The 14441-nt window shown below is 52.1% G+C and overlaps 1 protein-coding gene across 3 annotated transcripts in view; it reads right to left on the reverse strand.

Moving 5' to 3' along the window:
- Positions 1–14441, reverse strand: part of TCF7L1 (transcription factor 7 like 1) — a 92293-nt gene that overhangs the window by 61270 nt on the left and 16582 nt on the right. The window contains exon 1 of one of the 3 annotated variants that reach the window (XM_075910882.1): positions 9585–9847. The exons of the other annotated variants lie outside the window; for them this stretch is intronic. Coding sequence (XP_075766997.1) covers positions 9585–9701 — 117 coding nt within the window. The 5' untranslated portion in view covers positions 9702–9847. Of the gene's footprint in view, positions 1–9584; positions 9848–14441 lie in introns of those variants that run through there. 3 annotated transcript variants of the gene reach the window in all.

Genomic DNA, 14441 nt, shown 5'->3' on the forward strand with positions numbered 1-14441 from the left:
CCAGTGTAGACATAGCCTAGGTGTGTGGGTTACATAGACACTGCCCCTTAGTTGAGACTTACGCGTGGGGCTCCAAGAACTTGGCCCACAAGTACAATTAGACCGGCCAACGTGCACGTGTGTTTGATGGCTTTCCACGCACAAACTGAAGCACAGTTCCAGGTTATTTTATCCCAAATGCAGCCAGGTGTTCCAGTCTCCCCAAGCCATGCCCTCTCCCAGCTCAGACTGAGCCCCACACAGCTGCTGGAGGCCCTCTGAGGGAGCCTCGGGCCTGAATATCGCCCTGACGGACGGCAGCCCAAGCCCCACACACCACACCCAATGGGCCACAGCCACATGGGTCGCCATGCTGCAGGCTGAATGGCTTAGTCAAGTGCTGAACACAACTGGCAGGGGATGGGGTAACTTTTGGGACAATGCAGTAGCTGCATATTACATGGCTATCTGGGTGGTATGTATGTAAATGTTTTATACATATTCATATAAAATATGCAAACTGAACCATGGTATCATCCGCCCATGCTCTCCAGATTTCCAAGTCTTTATCTCTAGCCAGAGCAAAAGCAACAGCGTGCCTCCCCTGAGATCCAGAGACAGGATACCACCCCCGGCGTTTGCAGTGGTGTATGGAAAAAAATCAAACTTCCTGCACTCTCTCTGCTGGAGCACTGCGCGCGTTCTCTGTGCTGAGACATCGAGTCACATCTGCCACTGGAGAGAGTTTGCAGGAAGCCAGCACCTTCTTTGAGAAGTGCAACCTTCCATCTTGCGGCCACGGAGGCCTCGAGAGAGGAAACCCGAAACAGCGGATCTCGGGACGTCAGCGATTTGGGTGGGGGGTGGAAGATATTCCTTCGACTTGCAAGCTACTAAGCCACCTGCTAACCTCAGTCCCCACTCACTGTCCTGCGGTCAGGAGGCCCGATGCTCTAGACCGGGGGGGGGGAACCTACAGACTGCCCAGCCCCCAGCTTACTTTACTGTGGTCTGTGGCAAGGCTTGGGGCTCCCTCCACCCCGCAAGCTCTGGCACCCCTGAGCTGGGTGCGAGGCGTGTGTCTCTTCCGGCTTTTTTTGCTTCTCAGTTGGGACCCAGGTCAGTGAGGTTTGGGGTGTTTTTTGTTGCTTCTCACTTGTTCTGTGAGTCAGTGGTTCCCCACCCCGGCTCTAGACCGAATGTCAACAAAACGGGCAGTCTGACTCGGGCAACGTCCGTCCGTGTTTCGGAGCCAGGCTCGTGTCCTGGGAGGTGCTTAAGGCGGGGGCTCCCCGGCGTGATTACTGGGACGAGGCCGGAGAATAAAACAGCCTAGTCACACCTCCCGTGCCTTCCCCTGCAGTGCGGAGGTCGGACAGGAACGAAGCCTCTTCCCTGAACCCTGGATCCTGCAGCAGCTTCACAACCCCCTCCAAGCCCCCACACTCCTTAGGCCTTCACAGCGAGCCCGAGGTACAGTGCCCCACCTCCACCTTCCTTCCTGTGCCTGCGTGCCCTGAATCCACAGCTGCCTACCTGCCCCAGGAGACACTTGTCAGCAGCTTTCCCAGTCCTGAACCAGATGATCCAAAACACCCCAGCCTGCCCCCTCCCCCGGGAATGCAAAGCCCCCTTCCGCCGTGCGCGGGGTTCAGCAACAACCAGAGATCCCTTGGGGACTAGGTGCCACCTTGCACCCCTCGGCGCTCAGACTGGCCCTCCCGAGAATCCAACCACCCTCCACCTGCGTGTCTGACTGCCCCAGGGCGCAGCGGGCCGGCCGCCCCCCCAGGCAAGTGCAGTGGCTCCAACCCCCCAGCGGAGCAGGCAGCATTCCCGGCATTCCCCGGGGTCCATGATGTTCCCCATTCTCCTTCCCTGCTCCCACCAGTGACTCCAGTGGAGAAACAATAGTTTAGTGACCTAATCAACAGCAGCTGCTCAGAATACCAGAAGGATGATGAATGCGTGTTAAGGCCCCTTAACAAAACCAGGTCTTACAAAGGTTGCCCGGAGCACTTATTTCATTGCTTTAATTTGTGAATCCTGTTGGAAAAATGGGGTGGGGGCAACCTCCTGTAGGTCTCGTTTAGCCAAAAACCCGGGGCAATTAGCCGAATAGCATAATTAAGGGCCAGACATAAAGGGGCCATTGTGTTCAATGCCCCAACAGCAAGGAGCACCTCTGTGCGCGACACATTTCACCATTCTTTGCAGGGATCGAAGGTTCTGCCCTGGCCTGCCCAGCCGACCCCCAGCTCCTTCCCCACACTCCTCTCCAGGAGCAATGCCCGGGGAGAGAACTCAGAAAGCACCTGGCCACATCCAGGAGGGGGTGTCACAGATCCAGCCCAGTGCTTGTGCAGCTTTCTGGACACTCACGGGCCTGTGGATTAAATATACAAAAGATGGGGTGAAGGAACACCCCTCCCCCCCCCCCCCCCCCCCGCGTGTGCAGGAAGAACCTGTGTGTGAGAAAGCAAAGCTCTCGCACCCAGTCCTGGATCCTGCCTGAAGACTGCAGCTCTTCAGAGCCAGGAGGGGTCAGATCAATGTAAGCCCCACCCTGCCACAAATCCCCTCGGGCTGCTTGAGACTAGCAAGAATATTTTCTCCTCTGCTTGCACCCCCTCCACAGCCTTGAGTTTCAGCGACACAAACCCCAATTTCTGATTCATTCTCTGAGGTCTGTGAGTTTTCACCCTCCTAAAATCTTTACAGGAACCCAGCAGACGTCAGGAAGGTTTGGGTACCAGAAACATTAGGCTGGCACTCAATGACTGGGCACCTAAGTCTTCTCAAAAGTGACAAGGGAAGCAGGGTCCCTCTAATGAAGATTAGGAAACAATGCAAACTGCAGAAGCCAGGAGGGACCAGCAAGGGTCGGGGTCATTGGAGAGAGGAGCACAGACAGTGGGAAACACCAACAGGCATTGGAGCCCGCAGGGGAAGGGGAAGCAAGCAGGCTCACCCCGGATTTGAAACTTCTGGATGGTGAACAGAGCAGCTGTGCCTGCAGGTCCATTCAAAGCCAGTGAGCTCAGCTAATTTTTCAATCTTTGTGGCGTTAACAGTTAGGTCATTTAATTTTGTATCTAGCACTTTTCATCAGCACACATATCGCAGATGGGGAAACTGAGGCACAGAGGCTGTGACTTGCCTAAGGATGCCTATTCCCAGTTACGTTTCATTCTAATTGCTAAACACGAACGCTGCACATGCGTGACCAGTGGTCAGAGCTTGCCAAACACCAGTCGTGAGTGCACCACACTCAACAGGCCTTCAGGAAGTGGCAAGAAGAAGCAACTGAGCAGACCGAAATAAAGAAAATGGAGAATTCTTCCAAAGCAGAATGCAGACAACGCTGCCAGCTGTCACAGAGCAAGACAGAAAATCTCATGCTCGTGTTAAAAAGGGCAGAAGATCCATGTAAGAATGAACAATGAACCCAGCCCACTGAAATGGAAGCGCAGAACACAGATGGAACTTGAGGGTCTGGAGAGAGAGACGTTTTTGATGCGGTCAAACAAGTAGCTGCAATGAATGATCATTTAAATTCCTGTTCCAGGCCTCTCAGCAACTCTTCAGTGTCCACTCCTTTAATCCAAGAGTAGCAAGGATTGTTCCGATTATGGTATTAAAACCAGCGGAAAGGCAAAGTCCTGAATTTGATAAAACAAGTTGCACCCTTTGGATGCTAACATTGCTCACCTCGTGCTACACTGAAGGTAATTTAGAGAGATACAAATTCATGCTTGATAAGACTCCTCCCAGACAGATTTCAACCTGCAGGTCCACAATTAGATACTACAAATGTCATACGGGAGGAAGAATGAAAGGAATGACATACTGACGACAATGCAAGAACTTGCCAGCCATGAGAAATGACCCGCCAAAGGCTACAAGCATCCACACAGGACAAAACCGCATTCCTTTGTAATGCTGTGGAATCTCCATCTGCAACAAGACTGTCCCAAGCTGCAGAAGATGCCATTCAGGAAAAGCATAAGGAGGAGGTCTCTCCCATTTCATTCTGCTGTCTGAGATAGTGGCAAAGACCAGAGGAATTCCCTGCTCCAATTACCCTAAGCTTCAGATGGAGGCGTGTCAATGCCTTATTTAAAGTCTTGCTCACAAAGTAGTAACAAATAACAGTCTAAACCAGGGGTGCGCAACCTGTTCTCATTCGTGACCCCCCATGGGGGTTGCCGAATTTGGCAAAGAAAAAAAAAGGAAGCGGCCCCTTTAATTGCCAGCCACGGCCACTCTCCTGTCACTCCGCCCGACCCCCCACGAAGGCAGCCACGGGTTGGGCACTGCTGGTCTAAACCAGCGGACCCAGGGCCAAACGCAGACACTTTTGAACACACACTGCAATCTTTTGGTTTGATTATTGTTGTTGGTTTCTGTTATTTTCTCTGGAGTCTAGACCTTGATCAAGACAGATGGACCTTGACCAAAAAATTTTAAAAAATTACAGACGTGATCTTTGTCGTAACTGATTCCCCCTGGTGTAAATACACATGGCAGAAACTTAAAAATACTTCCAACCGCCACCATTTGCTTCACGTGACAAGCAAAGGAACAGGCCTCTTTCAAATGATCCCCCCCCCCCCCAAACGCACATCTACATGGCACCACTCAGGAACAGTTAAGCCAAATTAAGAAATGTGATTGTAAAGTGCCTCATTTCACAGGCTGAGTTGTCACACAGTGGGTCAAGTCTGTGCAGGGAGATATTTCGGAATAGCTATTCCTGATTCACTCCCAGTGTGGACACTTATCCTGGAATGAGAAGTGCCTTGAGCAAGCCAATTCAGAATAAACCACTCTTATTTCCAAGATAAAAGCATCCCTCACAGGGAGTGAATCAGGAATAATTAATCAGGAGTAGCAGTTCTGCTGTAAAGTCACATCTTATTTTAATCCAAATTAATATTCCTGTGTACCCAAGCCCTAGTGCACTTTAATTCAGATCTCTGGTTAATTTGGTTTAACTTCCCTACAGCAACAGGCTAGAAATTAGCAAAAGCAACAGAAGAAAGTTTTGTGAGAATTTGACAGATTACAGGCTGCAGAGATTGTTGTCAAAGTTTCACTGGAAATCTGGCTTCATCTAATTAATGACGCCTGGAGCCACCCAAGGACGAGAAGCTATGGAAACTTTCATTACCTAGGCAACATGGCTGAGCCCAAACACAAAGTTCATAGGTTTCGCTGAGAACAGGAAAAGGCTGAATTGTGCTTGAGGGACCTTAATCTGGAGTTCTTCCCTTCTCTTCTAGCAGGGGCGAAGACCCAGATTTATCCCCCAAATCTAGGTTTTGTTTAAAAGTTGCCTCCCTATCTGCTAAATTAAGGTGGAAGAAACTGGAAACAGCATCACTGCTCTGAACTCAGATTTCTGCCAGTGGCTGGAAGAGTTGCACTTGTCCGGGACGTTGAGCAGACAAATGTTGTTTTAACCCACTTGGTTTGGATGAAACTTGGTATCGGGAGAGGCCTGCTGCTAAGTGTTGTGTCCATCCCTCTATGCCCTCTGATACCAAGTTCCCCATACTGAAGCGTATGTCTGTTGACAGGAGCGGTACGAGGCGGTCCCCGCCTGCACGGCCGTCAATGGAGTGACATCATCATCGGTTGCCCCGTGACGTCATCATCGGGTGCCCCGTTGAAGGCGACGGCCAAGTCGGGCTATCGTCGCAGACCGCCCCTGTCTGTTGGACTCAGGTACTAATTCCTGCAGCACAGATAAGTAGCGGTGTCCTGCTCCAATCCATCTTCTCGCCAAGGCTTTCAAACACTTTCTTGGCAACCCTGAATGCATGCTTAAGAGGGTATATTTTCTTTTGCAGACAGATACATCTCTGCACAGTAGCAATACCTCAAACTCAGACAGAGTCATCACTAGGGCAAAATATGAAAATCTAATGTCATTTCATCTGGGATAGCAAACACAAACATCCATTAATTGTAACTGCATGGCTGCTACATGAAGAGGTAAAGCTATCTGAGTGCCTTAGCTGCATTCCCATCTCTGAATATGCTTTGACTTGTTTTAAGATTCACCTTAACTCTGAAATTCCTGAGATAATACTGCTTACTTGGGGGATTAATTAAAAAAAAATCTTGTTTCCCCCACCCCACCCACATATCTAATATTCATTCTTGAACTTACAACAGAAATTCAGAGTTACTAACACCTTGCGAACGGAGATTGTTCACAACATGGAAATGTTCATAACTGACCAAAACGTTATGGTTCTTTCAAAAGTTTACAACGGAACATCAACTTCTTGCAGCTTTGAAACTTTACTATGAACAAGAAAAATGCTGCTCCTCCCCCACCCCCACTTTGTTTTAGTAGTTTACATTGAACACAATAATGTAGTGTGTGTGTGACATGTGATTGCGTACTTCAGGTAAGGTACCTGATCAGTTCATAACTCTGGTGTTTGTAACTGTAAGGTTCTACTGTAGCTCCGTTTAAACATGGCTTTTATCTGGGAATAGTGAGAGAGACTCCCAGCAGATAACACGAATGTTTGCCATGAAGTTCATATACATTCTCCCCGAAGCCCTCATCTGAAGAGTTAACTAGTCAGAGAAAGAGCGAATGTACAGATCATTCAGCTGAGTATAGCCTTAAAAGCTGGACTGGCATAGCTATGCTGGATGGAGGGTGTGACTATTATTTTAATTTGTTTTTTAAATCAACAGTTACCCTAGCAAAATCCTTGGTGTAGACGCAGCTACCCCAGTACAATTGTGCTTATCCTTGAACTACCTACACGAGTAGAAGGCCTTTTTCACTGATCTTACTGCACCTACATAAGAGGCTTTTACAGAGATAGCTCTAACAGCAAACCATCCTAGTGTAGACAAGTCAGCACTTTAGGGAAATTTCTGTTTCTGTTAAAGAGCCTTGGTTATGAGCACTGCAGGTGGCCTCCCAAAACATTGAGCAAGTGAGACTGCAGAGGTGAAAGCAATCCAGACTAGGGATGTTAAATATCGGTTAGCTGAATAGTCGAGTAACCTCGTGAATTCTTATCAGGTAGTCGACTATTCTATAGTCCCTGGGGGGCAGGGCCGGTGGCCAATGTGCTCCGGCCTCACTCCAGAGGAGCCCCCGACACTTTGCGCTGCTGCCTCTGATAAACAGCTAGCAGTGTAGGGTGCCAGGCCGGAGCTAGTCCACGAGAGGAGCCAGTTTAAAAGTTCCCCATACTGTTTAAAAACCAGACCGGCTCCCTGTTGTCCCATGATGCTGCCTCTGATAAAGAAGCAGCAGTGCAAGGTGGCAGCAGCCCCTGTCTGGGGGGGTTTGAGCTCCTGGACCCAGTGTGAACCAGAACTGAGCCGGGCTGCCTGCCCACCTGGCTCCTAATACACTTTAAATGCAGAGTCACAGGGTGGGTAGGCCCTGGACCCGGCGTGCACCAGGACTGAGACGGGCTGCCCGCCCGCCCGCCCGACTTCTAATACACTTTAAATGCAGAACCGCAGCGGGGGTAGGTCCCAGACCCGCTGCAAGCCAGGACTGATCCAGGCTTCTAAAAAATGTACTGTGGGGGAGGGGGAAATGCGCATACGTCTATAGCATTAACCCATGAGCTTCAGCTTATCGGTTAATCGGCTACACGATGACATCCCTGATCCAGAGAGCTGGGTGATAGGATGAAGCAGAGGTACATCTCACTCTCCTAGACCCTGCATTCTAGCAGAGCGCTCTAGCCCTCCGACGGCCTTTGTGAAAGAACCTCTATTAAGAGCACATATAAAGAGCAGCACGTGCGCCTCTCGGTCCGCAGCAGCGAAATGCATTAAGAATTTCCTACCTGGCGCCCAGCACCCTTGAACTACCGGATAAGAGGGCAGCAAGGCAAGGTCTGAACGCAACCCGGGAGGTGTAGCAGAGGAGCAAGGAAACGAAGGCGCATTCCACCCGGAAAACGAGCACTGGGACTAGCTCCCCAATTGCCACTTGCCTCCTGCAAAACAGGCTACTTTGCTCTGAATAAAGCAGCCGGTGACGTCCGTCCCACCCGTCACCTGGGGCATCCCCGGCCTTATTTGGGGAGACTTTTCTACTGACGTTGCCATGGCAAAACCAACGGGCTAATCTAGAGCTGTTCAGCAACACGGAGAGAAACCACGTGAACAATGGAACAGGCTCTGGAGCGGGTGTAACCTGAAGGTGTCTGTAACACAAGAGCTTCCCAAAGCACCTGGGCTCCCTGCAAGTGACACCATCTTTCCTTACCAGCAAATGCTAGAGGATTGTATTGCTAAGATCTTCGGCATTCAGCCCCACAGACCCCCTTCCTCAACCCCCCCCCCACCGCGACAGTGGCACTCTTCACAGCACCCCCCAAGAAAAGCTTGCTACATTATTCCCCAGGGAAGAAAACAGCAGAGGAAGAACGTCAGACTGACAGAACACAAGGATGCAAAAGTGACGTGCGGTCATCAGAATGAATATTCACGGAGAATCTCAACTCCCCCGTGTTTTGCCTTGTGCACTAGTGCACGAGTGGGGCTGGCGGAGAGCGGATACTTCCAGCTGATACTTCCGCGGAGCATGGCAAGGGCAGTGACGGGGGGGGGGGGGGGGTTCAGTGTGCAGCTCTAGCCCCGGCCAGACTCTGAGAAGAGAGGAAGGTGAGTCACGCGCTCTGCCATTGTTCTCTAAAGAGGGACTCCCCCTCCCGCATCTCTCCTCCCCAGGCCTGCGGTGCTATGGCCCCATGATGCACTGCTTCCCCTCTTCGGGTTGCTGATCTCACCATTACTGCCCTCTCTCCAGTGTCCTTTATTTACTCTCCAGTGAAGACTACGGAGGAGCTGGTGGTAACCCGACTCCTCCACCTCCTCCCCGACAGAGGCTGGTTTCCTTCTGGCCATGGACAACCTCAAGAATCAGTCCCGTTAGCTCCATCATCTGGGCTTGACCCTGCGCTTTCACCTGTGGGCCATATCAGAGCTAGACTAGCTCAGGAGAGTCTCCCTTCTTCGCTCTCGGAGAGGACGTTTATAGTAGGCTTTGCAACTGCTTCTGTGTCCACGCAGTCCCTTGCACAGGACACCAGTGCAGCTGCCCCTCTGGACCAGAGGCCGAGATGCATTAGGTCAAAATTCTGGCAACGCGGAGTCCTGTGAGCCTCAGGGTTTTGTTATGGAAATTTTCCGAAGTCAGTGAGAGGATGCAAATGAACATGGAAGAAAGACAGGGATGTTGGGGGCCCTGCGGGGCTCCGGCTCCATCCACCCTGCATTAGTCAAGCTCCTCGCTCGGGTGTCTTGCACCCACAGTCCCAAAAGTGAGCAACCCAGAGGGCTTCTGTGCTGTGTCCATCCTGGAGTTTGTCCCCTTCCCCCGAGCGCCCAACACCCTGACTTGGAGCCTCGCTACAGATGCAGCTTTTCAGGAGTTGCAGCCCGGCACAGGCACCGCCCACCCTGTTACCCAGGGGTGATTCTCGCTTGCAGCATGGGGTATAGCTTGGTGCCATGCACCAGGATGTGTCCAGGTGCAATGCGAGCTCTGGCTTTGATCTGCAAAACCCCCGTGGTTTGGGCCTCATGTAACTTACAAAACTCACCACCTGGCAGCTAAACGCTACAGATGCCCAACCTAGATTGGTTCGTCCTGGTAGCGTGTCCTCAGAGGAAGGCTCTGACTTGAATTCACCCTGCAAAAATAAGGTAACCCCCATCATCACCCCCCAAGTAACGTGTCACCACGATTGCTCCTACAAAGCCTAACCTCTGACAAGCTAAAGCAGGGGCAGGGAACCTCAGCTCCTGGGGCCGCACACGGCCCCTGGCTTGCCTGGATCTGGCCCCTGAGGCTTAGGGGTCCTCCCAGCACTGGGGAGCCCACGCTGGCGCTCCAGCCCCCCGCTGCCCACTGCAGGGCTGGAGCACACAAAATCTACCAGCCTGGGCCCCACTAGGCTCAGTGGGGAATTTCTGCATCTCAGCTGACGCCACTGTCAGTGAGGGGTTTGGTGTTTTTTGGCTTCTCACTCATGTGCGGCCCCCACCCCTGAGCTAGAGATCAAGCTTTCGACTTGCACTGTAAAGTGGGTTTCGCACACCTCTCTTCTCTCAGTCCTCCCCAACTTCCTGTCCCGTCTTCACCCAGATGTTCTACAAAGATAATACCACAGCCCTGATCCTACTCAGCATCCCCGTCACCATCTAAAGATCCTACAGCCCCTCTGGCCCACTACATCCCCTCTTCCAGCAGCACCCTCAAGTCCACTGCAGAGTCGCCCCTTTCCGAAATACAACCCCCTTCCTACAAGCATGAACGATACGCCCTGTCCACAATCCTGCACTGAAACTGCTCAAATGAGCCCATCCTACCCCAAGAAATCCAGATCGTTCCGCAGAACGGACCTTTTCCTTTAACCACCCTACGAACGCGCGCCCTCTGCAGCCATCGCCAGAAATCATTTCTCCATCCTCCCGAGAAAGACTCTCAACAGCACTGGGCCGAGAAGAGACCCTCGTGCCACCCCTTACGCTGACAATTCTCTTTTCACATTTGATTGGAGGTGTATCGATTAGCCAGATTGTAATCTATTTAAAACTGCCTGCACTAATTCTGTATAATGCGGGGGTGGGTGGGTTGTTTTGTACTTAGAATATCATGCGGACTCAAGTCAAATGCTTTACCAAATATAATTTAACGGATATTTTGTATCAACCAAACCCGTAATCCCATAAAATGACGACATCCAGTTTGAGAAGACCTGGGTCCCATAAAAACACACAGGCTGACATTAACTGTGCTTCCAACACTTGACGCTTTAGTAACTGCATCCCATATGAGCCTCTCTAGCATTCTGCCTGGGATCAGTATCAGCCTATAGTTAACAGGGTCAATCCTAGGGATGTTAAATTTAGATTAATGGGCTAATCGAATAGTCAATGCAATTTGTATCGACTATTCGATTAAGCGATAAGGCGCCTCAGCTTTGAGGGGCTGTTGCTACACTTCAAAGGCAAAAACGCTGCAGGGAGCATGGGGTCCCCCACTGGCCCCGTGCTCCCCACGGCGTTTCAAAGTGGCAGCACCACATGGAGCCCAGGGTCAGCAGGGGAGTCCCCAGCTGACCCTGGGCTCCACACAGTGCTGCTGCTGTGAAATGCTGCATGCAGCCCAGGGCCAGCTGGGGACCCAGGCTGCACATGGCATTTCAAAGCGGCAGACGCCAGGCTCCACCCTGGGCTGCATGAGCGTTTCAAAGCAGCAGTGCCACATGGAGCCCAGGGCCTGGCCCCGGATTCCACACGGTGCTGCCTGTTGAAGCACCCCCTCCACACTCCCACCTTTTTCTGATCAAAGCAGCGGGGGGGGGGGGGGGGTGGAACGATTAGTCGACTAGTGTTGGAGAGTTGACTAGTCGTTCTCATCCCTAGCCATTCCCATCGGTTGTTTTCAACACGCAACCTGACACAAAATCAGCTGGCCTGCCACTTTTCTAATGCTTCCAAGAAAATGGCATTGTGGGATTCTGCGTTAGCCCACTGCTGATTCTGTGGGTAACCCCCAAGAAGCAACGCAGAGGCAAACGTGGAGTCTAGAACAAGAACTACCAGTTATGAGCCAGGTCTGCACACAATGGAAGTTCCCTGGGGCAGGCACCAGGCTCTCTCTAGGCCTGGCTAGGGCCTGCAAGTGTGTGGTGATCACATAGAGGGTATGTCTACACTACCCTCCTAGTTCGAACTAGGAGGGTAATGTAGGCATACCGCACTTGCAAATGAAGCCCGGGATTTGAATTTCCCGGGCTTCATTTGCATAAGCCGGGCGCCGCCATTTTTAAAACACCGCTCATTCGAACCCCGTGCAGCGCGGCTACACGGGGCACGAACTAGGTAGTTCGAACTTGGCTTCCTAGTTCGAACTACCGTTACTCCTCATTCCACTCAGACATACCCTGAGTGTAAGAAGCCACCTGGGAATTAACATGGACAGCGGTCCCTCCTGGTGACACGAGACCCTCCACACTTGCTGTCTGCATTGAACTCCCACCGAGAGCGGGGAACCCCCATCAGCTCAGGCCTTCTCCAGAACCGCGGAAATTACGACTCCATCTCGGAGGTGCTGCAGAGGCTGTGCGTGGCCAGTAGGAGGGGCCGCAAGGGCCATGTGGCCAGGCATTGCATTCCACCCACAAGCAAACGGGGGGAGGACACAGAGGTGCCTTTGCCATCTCCAGGGAAAACACCCACATCCTCCATCCAGGGTCAGAATAGCGTAGAGCCTCGAGTCCCGAGCACCACGGGAGCAGAAGCCGTTCATATCTCGAAGTGACGTTCTGGCTTCTCTTTCAAAAGTCTACAGCGGAACACTGGCTGAACACAGGTTTGACACCTGATGATGCGGAAGAAAAACGTTGCTTTTATCCATCTTAATGTAAATGAAAGAAGCACAGAAACGGGATCCCTATCCTGCCGCATCTTTATTTTTAAACTTTCCTTTGGGTTGGCAGTTTACAGTTCACACAGAACTGTTTGCTTTTGGGGGGCTGTTCCTACTCTTGCCGGATTCCACATGTCTGGCTCCAAATGAGGGGTGCGGTCGAGGAGTCTGTCTGTAACGCCGAGCTCCTACCATGCCGTTCCCTATGCAAGCTGAGCAATGGGCATATGCCCCACAGAGGTGTCTGCTCCAGGAACCACAGCTGGGGACACAACACCCGTTCACAGGACAGCAGGACCTTCGAGTCTAACGGGGGCTACCCAAGGCTAAGTGTCACCCACACACTTCCTGGGTGAGACGTGCTGTCCCACCTAGTGGGACTGAGACCACTTACCAAGAGAATAACGAGTCTGCTCTACGGCCTTAGCTGGGAGCTCATGCTGCAGAGGCTCAGGTTCGGTTCTGCCTGTTGGGGTTGCGTAAACACGCACTACAATTCCAGTACTCTCAGGCCCAGGGGGTTTCTTTGAAAGGCCAGGGGTCTGGATCCTTCTCTGCCTCCTGGCTTGCACCTCCTCTGCAGGCTGATCTCAGGGACCGCTTCACACGCAGTTCCTGGAGAGAGAAGGCCTGCTGCACTGAACGGAGCGGGGGGCAAGAAAACACTCGGCCGGCTTGGAAGGGTTGCTCTTTGACAGTTGTTCCTTCGAGTGGGCTGCTCCGTGGATCTCTTGCCAAAATAGAGGGAGTGTCTTGCCTAAAACATCTTGATTGGCAGAAGCGAGCATTCCAATCTAATAACGACTAAATAGACACCTTGTAATTGGCCCTTGCTAAATTCCACAGCCTGCTTAGAGGATCCTGGCAACATAATGAAAAAGCAGCTTACGCTGAAAGCTAAACAAACAGTAAATGCATCTGCGACCTGGATCTCTTTGCGGGACATTTCCAGTGTCCACGGCTTGGAAAGTAAACCAGCCTTAGAACCACGACCGACAAGTGGCCCCTTCGCACGGCTCCTCTTGTCACCGCAGCCTCTCGAGGTGTCAAAAAAGGGCCCAGGGATAAACGGCTGTTCCAGCCACCAGCAGGAACTTCTAGTTAACCCGTTTGACACTCCCACCGCTTCGGAGTCTGATTACTGCCTTCTTGGAAGGCACTTTCCAGAGCTGGCTTCACATTTGCTTACAGCTGCATGGAAATTTGGGGGGAGGGGGTGAACTCCTGTTCTGCATTCTCCAATCCTTTCCATCCCGTTACCGTTAGGACTGCATGGGGAGGAAGCCCCTCTTGGCCATTCCTCCCACACCCAGCCAGCCGGAGGGCTCTGGCAGGGAAAATGGACTGGCCTCCCCAGCAGAGTCCAGCAGGGAGGGGGAGGAAGCTGCAATACAGCTCTTCTTCTTCCAAAAAGGCTCCAATAGAATCAGGCCAGATTTTTCCTCTCTCGGCAAGGAAACATCATGGTTCAATCATGCTGGAAAAATCCACTTCCCAGCTCACCCGCAGCGAGCAGGAATCCTTCCCAGGCAAGGCCGGCAGTTTCTGCAAAATCTCAGCTTACATTTAAAGAAAAAATTCCGTTTCCAGCCTGCCTGGCTGTGCAGAAACCTCCCAGTCATGGCTGGAGCACAGAGATGGCCGGCAAGCCTGCAGGGACCACCCCCCCTTGCTAAGGGATGGGGGGCAGAGGATGAAGGGGTTGAGATGCCACAAGGGCAAGCTGCCATGCTGAGTAACTGGCTGCCCTTGAGGACAGGCTGAGGAGGAGCTTTCGTGCCCCGATTCCCCCAGCAGTGGGTGCTGCCGGAGGGACCAGCCGTCCCAGCAGAGGGATCGGTGGGGAAAAGGAACAGCAAGGACCGATTCCCTGGGGGGAGTCTGCCCTGCCATGATTGACTGGGGGCAATGGCATGAGTTGGTTTATTTCAGGGCCGTGGGCGGAGGGGGCAGCCAACTTTAACTGATTTGCCTGCCGGGAGGGTGTGGCTGATTTATCAGGAGGGTTGGGGGAAGCAGCCCA

This window comes from Pelodiscus sinensis, chromosome 28, assembly GCF_049634645.1.
Source record: "Pelodiscus sinensis isolate JC-2024 chromosome 28, ASM4963464v1, whole genome shotgun sequence".
Classification (NCBI taxonomy): domain Eukaryota; kingdom Metazoa; phylum Chordata; order Testudines; family Trionychidae; genus Pelodiscus; species Pelodiscus sinensis.